Genomic DNA, 11,856 nt, shown 5'->3' with positions numbered 1-11,856 from the left:
GAAAGATTTAGGACTGCCCTGTCATTTCCTTGAGCTCAATTAACCGTAGGAAGTCCCCCCCCCCCTCCTCCTCCTCCTCTTTCCCTTTCCCACCGCCTCGCCGACGATTAACTTTTGGGCGATTGTTGTTTGGCAGGTACTTTTAATTGGCTGGAAAATATTCTTCCTGTGAAGTTGCAGTTTTCTGAGGCTTGAATGAGTCCAGTCTGCCATTGGCTCTGCCCAACGCCTCGCGATTGGCTCGGCAGCCCGCGGGGGACCGATAAGGGCGGCTATAAAAGCTATAAAAGCCCTCGGCGCTGCTCCTGGTCCCCAGCGAGCAGGAGCCAGAGGGGCCAAGCAGAGCGGGCGGTGGTCCCCAAGCGGGCGTACTCCTCTCGCTCTCCTTGGCAGCACATCCAGCTCCACGTCTTTGCTCAAGCCGAAGTGGAAGAGGAGACGCGCACGCACGCACACACACACACACATAGACCAAAAAAAAAAAAAAAAAGCCAAAAAACCACACTTAGCGGAAACTTGTCAGAGAATGCTCCTAAAGTCTGGTTTGCTGCTGCTGCTGGTGATCAGTGCGTCCGCATCCTACGAAGCTGAGCAGAATGACTCTGTGAGCCCCAGGAAACCCAGGGTTGCAGCCCAGAACTCAGGTAACAGCCGGCAAAGAGGGCTCTGAGCCTCAGCCCCGATGTGTGCAACTGTCTCAGATATCTCTGCTGCTCATTTTTCCTTTTTCCTCCCCCCTCCCTCCTCCTTTTTTTTTTTTTTTCTTCCCTTTTTTTTTTTTTTTCTTCCTTTTTTTTTTTTTCTTCCTTTTTTTTCCTCTTATAAACTTAATGCCTGGTAGGAGCAAGTATTAATTTCAGGGACTGGTTCAGGAGGATATTGGTGCATAGCCAGAGAAGAAAGCTTCTTCTTTCAGGAGCTGGGTCAAGGAACCGGTGTGTGATCTGCTTGCAGGATGTAATCCATTCTCCCTCCTCCTCCCCCATCTCCTAAATGAGTTCCATGTACTTTTTCCCCCCTCCTGCTTGCATGTATCTCTCTCTTCTCCCATGGCAATTATACTTTGGTGTTAAATTCCTTGCTTTTTAGGAAGTTGATAAAATCCGTGGAAATTTGACTGAACCATTGTTCTGCCAAACATCTGCCTATTCAAAGAAGGGGAGAGAGATACGCGACTTTGAAGAATGCAGTAACCTAGAAACTGTCCACTGCTAGCATTTATTTTCAAAAACTGATTGCTATCAGTTAGATGGTACCATAAAAATGCGTTTGTGACATTTAGCAAACTTGCTTTTACAATAGATAAAAAAATTGCTGGCAAGTCAGCACTGGATGTCTCTACTTTGTGCACTATAGATGCTCAGATAAGTTGCACACATTGTCTTGAACAATGGGAATTAAAAATCTGTCTTCTAGTATACTGAAAAGATATTAGGTCTCTAATTTGGAGCTCATTAACAGATGTCTTATTTTAGATCTGCAAGGCTCTGCAGCATTATACTAGGGTGTTTGCTCAATTTCCTTTTGTATTTGGTTGCTATAGAAACATAGGGTCTCACTATTGCACTGTGCCTAAAACAATAAAAGCTTAATGCATACTAAGTCTGCTGAAAGCAAAGTTATAATTTGAACCTGTGGAAACATAATTATGGGAATGACTTGTGTGACGGTGAGGTTGTGAACTGGGGAGAGGATGATCTTACCAAATATTTCTCCCTTTAGGCATGTAAGGAAGAGCGGAGCACAAGGAGGGGTTAATTGGGTGATTTTTTTTTAAATTTTCTTCTCCGGAAAGATCCTAGTTATGAGATCCGTCTTTAGGCTACAACTTAGTTCTTAATAAGGTGTGCTCTCTTGCACTGAATGCAAATCCTCACTTTTCCTACACCTAGGATCTTGATGGGAGACACCGGGTTAGCATTTCTTCCTAAAGAATGTCTGGTAACATGAGCTGCAAAAGTAATGAATATGCCTTGCACAGACACATAAGGGGACAGATGTTCGGCTTACCAAAAAAGGTTAATCCCCACTAACTTCAGGGCAACCGTGTGGCAATACTGCTGATTCATTGTTAAAATGCACACTATCTGCACGAAAAGAGATGGGATGACATGGATACCCTCCTGTTCAGACCAACGACTGCCTCAAAGGTGTTAATTATGCATGGTCATCTCCATTACCTTAACTTTCTCTGCCCAAATGTCCCTTCTCTTTGGGAATTTTTTGACCTTTCTTGGCTATGCTTGCAAATTGCTGGGTACCACACTGGTATTTAGCACCAAATTCCTCGTTCAGGTCCTTTGCAGTACTGATAATTAACACGCAAACTAAGATCTTATTCCTAGACACTTTACGCTTTTTGGAACACCACAAATATTTCCAATGCTAGTGAAAGCAGCGCTTCCATGCTGCAAGACCCAATGTCATGCCAGCTTGCTGGTAACCACCATCACTTCAGTCTCATTTCCAAATGTGGTTTACGAGCCAGATGCTGCCGAGCTACCCTCACCTCCCTTCTGAGACCTCAGGGACGTCCTCGCTGCCCGGTATTCCTCATGGGTCCATCCTCACTGCTTCTGCCTTCTCTAGAGGAGCTGTAGATGCACACGGTCAGGATTAGGTTGGGATGGACCTCTAGGTCTCCATCTAGCCAAAGACTATCAGGCATCACATTTCTTTTAGTCTCCGTAGCTGATGGGAGGTGTTGGTAGCTGCATTTTCCATTCCTCGATTTCCCACTGATGTGCTGGTGCATGATTTAGGTTCCTAACTCACCTTGGCCATGCCTTTTGCTCTTCGATCCCTCTCCCTCCAGCCCCGAGGAGCAGTAGGGCTGCTGCTAAGCGTGACTTGGCTTTCTGATGGAGAAAGGCTTCATCAGCCAGGCGTCGGGGAGCGATCCGTGCGTAACCTTGTGCCTGTGCCTCTCCCTGCAGCCGAGGTGGTTCGCTGCCTGAACAGTGCCCTCCAGGTGGGCTGCGGCGCCTTCGCCTGCCTGGAGAACTCCACGTGCGACACGGATGGCATGTACGACATCTGCAAGTCCTTCCTGTACAGTGCTGCTAAATTTGACACTCAGGTACGGGCGCGAGTATAAAGGGAACGGGAATAATCGTTAGAGCTCCCTTGCCGTGCCCCGGTTCAGCAAAGTGCTTTTACAAGTCCTGCGGCACCAAAGCACGTGCGTAAAGGCTTTGCTGAATGGACGCCTTAATTTCTCTGTCCTCACAGAGCTGGGCTCAGTGCAGGCTTAACCCTTCCTTTCTTACAGCCCTTCCTGCTGCCTGGCCACTCCTCTGAGCCACGATTTTGGGTTTTGGCCACAAACGCATCCTTCAGGGCTATTTTCTGCACTACATTTTCCACATACTGGATGCAATGTGTGAGGACTTGGCAGGGAGCGTTCTGTGGGGCGGAGAGCTAAGTTTCCTCTTCAGGAGGAAATATAAACGTTCTTCTAACAAAGTAAGTCTTCTGACTGTGTGACCTGGCACAGGGCTGGGATTTGAATTGGAAGTCTTTGGGCCTGGGAATGTGTGGCCAGATCAGCCTCTCTGGAGCTGCAAGCGCTCACAGCAGGGTAAATAGGATAATATCAGCGGACTGCGGCTCTGCCAAAGGCCCTTTTCCTTCGTACTTTCTTCCCCAAATGTGCAGACACCTTATTCCCTGCATGCTTGATCCCAAAGACAAACTTTAAAGCTCTTAGAGCATCTTAAGCTCTGGCAAGCCAGATGTGTTAAACCCCTGGTATGCAGCGAGCGGTCCAGCCGCCTCGCAGAGGGCAGGATTGGCCCATCTCTGGTGCTGGCCCTCCTAGGGCTGCTCACACGAAGGCTTCCTGTGCTTAAATCTTTTGGGAACAAGAGCTGGCTGTTCTCAGTGGACCTCATGCATCCCAACTGAAGCTGCTGTATTTAGGGTCCAGTTCCCCGCCGTGCTCCATAAGGGACCTCCAGGAGGTCTGTAATTGCAGCAAGGGTAATTAATAGCAGCCAGGCACGGTGGAGTTATCTGTTATGACATCCCTTTCTATGAAATTTGTTGCAGTTTAAGGTTTCTCTCCTGTTTCCAGGGAAAAGCTTTTGTGAAAGAAAGCTTGAAATGCATCGCAAATGGGGTCACGTCCAAGGTGTTCCTCGCCATCCGGAGGTGCTCCACGTTCCAAAGAATGATCTCCGAAGTGCAAGAGGAGTGCTACAGCAAACTGGACATGTGCGGCATCGCAAAACGAAATCCTGAAGCAATCACGGAGGTCGTCCAGCTTCCAAATCAGTTCTCAAACCGGTACGTGGAGCTTTCCTCAGCTGAAACGCATCAAATGCACAAATGTGAAGCATAGGGAAGGAAACGAGAGGAACCGAGTTGACTAACTTCTTACAGGTCCTAATACAGCTTAGCCTGAGTAATCCTTTCTGCCTTTTCAAATCCTTGTTAAGTTTTACCAGCATTCTTCTGATTCTCTTTTTGGTAAATACACTTATAAACATCTCCAGGGGAGAATCGTAAAATCAACTGGACATACATTACTTCAAAGCCTGGAGATGGTTGAAATGTTAGTTCTTTGAGTTTGAAGGCAGCGTAATGGTAAACAGAGCTTTTAAATACCAAGCCAGTTTGATTATATTGCCATATTGACCACTTAGGAGCTTCTCAACCTACTGCAGCTTCGTTCTTGTCTTCAGATTGGGGCCATCTTCTTGGGGTTTATGGCAAATGAGCGAGCCCTTGCCCTCAGAATTATTGAGGTAATACAAAGAATTAAAAGGCTGAAAAGGAACCAGTGGATGGGCTCCTCTATAACCTTATTCTGCCATGATCCAGTCGATCATATTTATAGGGATAGTTCAGTGTTCTTCATGGCCTCTTTCAGGGTTGTTTTCACCCCTGTTCCTTCTTGATAGCAAAGGCTGCCTGCAGAAATGGGCACGTCACGCTGCTCCCTGGTGTTTTATCTGAGCACAGAACTGCCCTGTCCCCATCCTCCAAGGACAAGGGACAGAGAGAGGCTTCAGGGAGCTGCTGCAGTCTGCGCAGTCACGCTGCAAGGACAGGGATTTCTTCTTCTAAATCCTGGAACAATCAGTGCTGAGTCTTGTGATTGGGATAAAAGGGATCTTTTTGAACACTTTGAGTAAATACGCTCTAGAATCTGAGTGCAAACAGACCGAGCTGCAATTTAACACGTTGGCTGGCTGCGCTGAAGGCTGGAGCTCCTCTGGGGTGGCTGTTGGACCTAATGGAAAGCATCTTAATCCTACAGACTTATCCTACCCCAGGTAGGCCAGTGCTATAGAGATGCTGCACCTCCAACCAGCATAATTTCATTACAAAAACTCTCTTGTAGACTATTATATCCAGAAAATTATACTTGGAGGAAGGCAAATCCTGTAGACGAGGAGGGAATTAGTATGGAACTGAACTCTCCCTCGAGTCAGGAGGTCAAATGTGGTTACTTCTCCCTCTGTCTTTCCCTTCTGCCCCCGAGCGATGCTGGGAGAGGATTGCTGGGTGTTTCCAGGCTGAAAGAGCAGCTGGGGTTCACGGCATGGGATGAACCAGCCCTTGGCAGGGCTGCAGGGGCGTTGGGGCGAACGTGTTTGGACAGCAGAGCCAGGAGGGCGCAGCGGGAGCTGCGGCGATGTCGCACGTGTTCGGGACGTTCCTCTCCGGAGGATCGAGCCCGAGCCAGAGCCGCTCTCTCCCGAGGCACAGGGAACTCCTCCCCCACAGCCGCCAACCCGCCTTGAAGCCAAAGGATATTATGACATGTTGAGTAACAAAAGCAGCAGGATTTCCCAGCTAATAGTTTACATTAAGGTCTCCTAAAGCATCCTGCTTTCCCAGCCCCTGTCCCAACATAGCCACAGAATAAGAATGTGCCACTTGGCCTGGGACACCGAGGGGAAGTAGTTAAAGGTCATAGCATCTTCCTGTGATTTAATCTCATGGCAGGAGCAGAGGAAAGCCTCGCTGCTTTTGCTCTCAGTCTGGCTACTGCAAGGCGTTATCGAGCCGTGAGGTTGAAGCTATGAAAGGCACCGGGCTCTGTTTTACAAAGGAGGTGCACAGAGGACGGTGGATGGGATCTTTTCCTTGTGTCCTACCAGCCCGGGACTGGTTTAAACTGGGAGCGTGGTTTGCACAGATGTATTCACCATCTGTGCGTGCCTCTGACCTTAACGCTGCCGTGCTCCCGTGTGCCAAAGCCTGGTCCTTTTGTACTTCGAGTGCAGCAGAAACTTTTAACCTCACCTGACCTCCCCTGCCTGCTCCAAAGGCCGGAGCTGCGAGGTAGGAAAGGAGTTTGAATGCGAAGTCTCATTTCCCTCTTCCTTCCCCTCCTCCTCCTGCAGGTTATTCTCTTCTCTGCTCCCGTGGAAAAATGTCAGGGTGACCTTAAAGGCTTAAAATAAGCTCCCTGTTGTCCTTTCAGGCAGAAGTAGCCTGGCAAATATGGGACGGCCCCCCCTCTTTTCCCAACTTTCTCTCCTTAGGGAGATGGTCGCTTGTGCGGTGAGCTCCGTGCACATGGGGCAGGGCAGGTCCTGCCTTGGCCCTGCGGAGGCTCAAGCAGGGCTGGGGAAAAAGATCAGCACGATTTCCTGGCTCCTTTCTGGAGCAAAGAGCCTGCACTCGAGGCTGCTGGAAGGCAAAACTACAGCAACAGGCAGGGAACAGGGGAGAGCATAACGTGCTCGCTGGTGGTTTTGGGCATGGAAGGGACAGTTGTCCTAATGATTTGTCCCCAGGGAGCACACACATCTGTCTGAGCCTGCTTTTCCCTCCTCCAGCCCTTTGCTACAGGAGGGGAAGGGAGAGGAAGGGCAGGGGATGGAGCCAGAGCTCCTCAAGGGTCCTGGGAAGCACAGGGATGGATTCATTTATGGCAAGGGTCCTCCTGGCCCCCACCAGTGCTTTGCTTAGTTCATCACCCTGTCTGATGATGGGCACTATCTGTTGGAAAGATGTGGTTATTTTTCTTCCTAAAGCTCTAGAAACAGGGGTGTTAGCAGAGTAAAACGCACACATAAGCCAGTTACATGGATTTAGCTCCTCTCTCTCTTCTATTTCCCAATCCACTGGTGTTACACCAACACAGCTTGGCGTTGTAGCCTTAGCTTGCAGAGCTGGAGCAGCTCTCATTTAGGATCCCTGTGGTAGAAGTGTGGCCAGTGGTATTCCTTCCATACCTCATGGGCACAACATCTCTGGAGCAGGGCATTTGTTAGATGCAGTGAGGATACAGAGGTTGAACACTGACAAATTGATGTTAAAAAAGGTTTTGTGGCACTAAGGGACATGCTTTAGGGATGGGATTCAATAGGTCAGGTTGATGGCTGAACTTAAGGTGATAGAATCATTAGGGTTGGAAAAGACCTCCAAGATCACACTAACCTAGATGATTTTATGATTCTAGGACTTTAAATTTGAACTTGAAATCCTATGGCTGTAGGATTTAAAATTATTTTAAAATTTGGATCTCGTAGTTTTATTGCTCGGGCTGGTCACCTGGCTTCGGGTCACCTCTTACCTTATTTCTTTGGTCGTGCTGGGAGCTGCCTTTGGGTAACAGACCCCAACTCTCACGCAGGTATTACAACAAGCTGGTGAGGAGCTTGCTGGAGTGCGACGAGGAGACGGTCAGCACCATCAAGGACAGCTTGATGGAGAAGATCGGGCCCAACATGGCCAGCCTCTTCCACCTGCTGCAGACGGACCACTGCGCCCAGGGCCACCCGCGCACGGACTTCGCCCGGAGACGCATCAGCGAGCCGCAGAAGCTAAAACTCTACTTCAGGAACCTCCGAGGTGAGGGGTCCAGCCCGGCCCACGCGAAGCGCAGCTCCGCCGAAAGCGCGTAACGCCGCGGGGAGCGCGCGCGGGTGTGTAAGGGATGCTAAGCACTACCAAAGCTGAAGTCTCTCTTCTAGAGGAGTTAATGCACCCCAAAACCAAGTGTACTGTAGCTAGTTTTAATAACAACTAGGAACTGGTTTTAGATTTAGTCATGGATATTTTCTATTCCTCTCGAACAAACTTTTGCATGGGTCTGTGTTCAGTGTCTCAGCTTTCCCGCCGTCAAAACGTCTCCATCTCTTTTCTTTCCCCCCCCAAAAAAAAAAAAAAAAAAAAGATATCCCAAACGATCTTAGTCTTAAATAGCACCATAGAGTAGTCAGGCCTTCAGACGCCGATCTCTAAATGTACTGTAGCGCTAACACCGTTGAAGTCTGAAGCTTTGGCACCAAGGAGAATAGCTGATCCTCGCTTGTAGGAAGCTGGTAGGCGACAATAGATGCACTAACAACTCTTGCACATCCTAAAGATGTCAGTGGAATTCGTGTTATGAATCTGTGCTGGCCATGGACGAATATGAATGTCATATTCCTGGTCTCTTAGTGTCATGCAGTCCTAATCCTTCCAATCCAGCTCTGTTAACCTGTTGATTAACCAAACTCGCTAGCTGTGGGTGATCCTCGTTACCGGGACCTGGCACCTCAGTGCAAAATGAGCTAAAACGCGCCCCCCCCCCAACACACAGCAAATCAGGAAAGGAACATTTTGTACTACGGAAATGATTAAAAGTGGTGCCAGTCTATGGTTAAAGCTAGTCAGAAGGTTACATAATCTTGCATTGTATTTAAAAGCTAACATCTATGTACTGTATTTAACTATCTAAAGCTTTAAAAGAAATCTAACAAAAACAAACCCTGTCTTAAGACAAGAGTATTAAAGGTCTTGCTCTAACTGTGGTATAAATAGTTTTAAAATCTGTCATGTACTGTACATAAATTCCATGAGAGTCTGCTTTAAAGGAGCAGAATATAATAACTTTATTGCATAAACTTAGTTTTGTAAGTTAGCTATTTTTCTTTCCTGGAAACAGTATCTCTGTCATATTCAAGAGTTCACTTTCTACTCTGTGGCCTTTTTATAACGGAAGAGAGACAAAGATTAGAACAGGAACAATTAAGACATGGCCAGGAACAAACCTCTCTTCTTAGGTGAAATGAAAAAAAAAAAAAAAAAAAGCAAAATGGAAATAAAATAAATGAGTTCAGACTGGCCAGTCCTGCTGTGAGACCGTAGCTGTACCCAGGGCATGAGCGCTGCCGGAGAGCTGCTTGGGGAAGCAGGTGGCTGACGATGCTGCTTTGGGATCTCAGAGCTGCCACGGGGGAAAACATCCCTTAGGAAGGGGACTTGTGGGGAAAGGCAGGGGAAAAAAAAATCCTTAAATTCCCTTAAGCTTCAGCATTAAACAATGTGCCTGCCTTTAAGAGGACACACGCATTAAGGCTCTCGGCTCTGCCTTTCCTCCCATCCATCTCTTCTGCAGCCTCTGCGAACAGGACCGCCGGTCCCACAGCAGTAGCTGGGGGCCTCCCCCAAACGCCGCTCTCTGCACAGTAGCCTGGCCGGGCTTCGGCGAGCCAAAAAAAAGCCACATTGTGGCACGAGATCAACAAGGCCAGTTCCACGCTCCAAATCTATCCCGCTAGAGTCCGTCTGCGGAGTGGATGACTCTTGCTCAACTAGTTAGAGAGCTAATAAAGGAGGTATCTATTTTTCTTTTCAAAATCTAAAGCAATATAACTTCTTTTTTCTTTTTTTTTTTAAACCACAAAGCCTTTAAACAATAACTTGCTGCTAATATATTGAAACCAGATGCAGTGGCAGCATTTCTGATATTGCTGTCTTCATTAAATGTAGCCCAAAAGTGCTGTCAGAAAATTGTAAGCAGCAAAAAATGTTGCTGACGGTAGAGGGTTGGGGTTTTTTTTTTTGTTTTGTTTCGTTTTTGAATACTCTGAATCGTGCAGTCCAGGGCAAACAAGATGCAATATTGCTCGCTCTTAAATCACAGTCAGGTATGTAGAATCCAATGCGGTAAAGTTTTGCAAGGTGAAAACCCAAGGCCCCTTGAATATCCTGACCCTGAAGGTTGGATTTTTGCTTGGGAACCGATCCCGGAGCCGTGCACGTGCTGCTCTGCGCCCTGCAGCATCGCGCCTTGCATGGTGCCCATGGGAGAGGGGGTTACAAATTTTGGCAATCTGCTGGGTGTTGTGCATCACGTGCATTTGGCTATTTGGGAAGATGGTTACAAAAAGGTCTTTATGTGACTTGAGCGCCCAAGCAGCCTCCTGGATGGCTCTGGGCTGTGCAAAGCAGCTCCAATTTTGGGTGCCACACGTCCCCATGGGCTCGCACCAGCAGGGCGCACTGAGGACTTGTAGGAGCCCTGACTTCCAAAAGAGGTGCTCCTATTTGCACGTGGCTTCCCCATTCTGTGCATCACTGCTGTGAAAACCCACAGAAGCTTTACAAAGTTGAGTTGAGGCTGGGGAGAAAAGCTAAGCCCTAACTTTTTGAGTTCTCATATTTTATTTTATTTTTTTCTGTCGGAATTTAAGCTTGTTTTCCCCTTAGCATGGGGAGGAAGATGACAGAAAATGACTCCCTGGTTCAATTCGCTCTGCTAGCACAGGTAAAAGTCCTCTGTGCAAACCAAATTATTGCTTCCCTGCACTGGTGCAGCTCCTGGGGACTCCCCAGATGCCCGGTGTTGGAGAGCCCATGAGATTTTTGAGCTGCTTAAGGCATCCTTTTTGGTCCCTAGGCTAAATTAGGAAGGGAGCTGCAAGCACAGAGCCATAAAATCAAAGGGTCTGGGGTTCACCTTGCTGAACTTTTGCCTTCTAGCCTAAGCTGGTCATTTAAAGCTCTCCCTTAGCAGTGGAAGGGGGACGTGGAGGTGGGGGAGGCGCTTCCCATCACCTGGGAAGGACGCCTCGAATTAGGGGAGAGATCCCCCTGGAGATGGGGAATCATTCTCAATATTAAGTCCAGCTATTTCACACTTTATTTAATCTCTAATGCTTTATTTTTTTAATCTTGCGTTCACTGCAGAAATGATTTCTCTCGGGGGCGGGGAGGGGCTTCTCTAGAAATGTTTGCATGATTCTCATTGTGATTTGTTTGCACTTTAGATGTTTTGTGCCATTATAAATTTGCATTATGTATTTATAATTTAAAGATACTTAGAAGGGGGAGAGAGTTGTTTGTTTTGTTTTGTTTTGTTTTGTTTTTTGCTGAGTACTGGAATAAACGGTGAGCATATCTGGTATATGTCATTATTTATTGTTTAAATTACATTTTTAAAGCTCAGTGTGTTCATATAAAGGTTATTTGAAACATATCATAGTAATGAGAAAGATGCAAGTTATTTTCTTTGCTTATTTTTATAATTAAAGATGCATAACATAATGAGGCCTATGTTGGATTTTCTTCTGCAATGAAATAAAATGTCAAATTTAAGGGTTTTCAGTGTCCGACTCTTTCTTTGAGCCTTCCTGGGACCGCTGATCCTGGTACTACCCAACAAGCACGTCCTTGCACCCACCTCCATCATAGCATGAGCACCTCAGGAAAGAAAGAAAACCATTTTCCCCATCATAGAGTCAGACTTGTTCAAGAGAACCAAGGACTAAGTATTAGCAATACAGCTGGATTTAAAAATAAATAATTCAATCTGTTCTTCTTCCTCGTTTTGTCCAGCAACGTAGAAATTACTTTCAATTTTCTTTTTCTTGAAACCTCTTTCCAGTCAAAAGCTGAGCTTATAATAAGTCACAGCAACCTACAAAAACTGGAACTGCTTCTCTGCAAAGAAAGGCTGGGTACAACCAGCTCTTGGGGCTCAAAATTTAGCGTGATGAGCCAACACACCACTTATTTAATGAGATGCTGGGGGCTGGAGCTTCCTCGAGCTCCTCTTCACTGCTGTTAATTGCAGGTGGGGACAAACCACCCCACATCTGCTTCATTGGTACAGGTCTGGAAAGTGCC

General features: G+C 47.1%; 1 protein-coding gene across 1 annotated transcript; it reads left to right on the top strand.

Annotated features, from left to right (window-relative positions):
• The first annotated feature begins 243 nt into the window (after window positions 1–243).
• On the top strand, window positions 244–11,329 carry STC1 (stanniocalcin 1). Its single transcript, XM_038167028.2, has 4 exons — window positions 244–644; window positions 2,937–3,079; window positions 4,076–4,287; window positions 7,595–11,329. Exons 1-4 carry the CDS (start codon window positions 527–529, stop codon window positions 7,863–7,865), a joined length of 744 nt encoding a protein of 247 aa, XP_038022956.1. The 5' UTR covers window positions 244–526; the 3' UTR covers window positions 7,866–11,329.
• The last annotated feature ends 527 nt before the right edge of the window (window positions 11,330–11,856 follow it).

Source organism: Anas platyrhynchos, chromosome 23, assembly GCF_047663525.1.
Source record: "Anas platyrhynchos isolate ZD024472 breed Pekin duck chromosome 23, IASCAAS_PekinDuck_T2T, whole genome shotgun sequence".
Lineage (NCBI taxonomy): Eukaryota > Metazoa > Chordata > Aves > Anseriformes > Anatidae > Anas > Anas platyrhynchos.
This window is presented reverse-complemented; position numbering and strand designations above follow the sequence as displayed.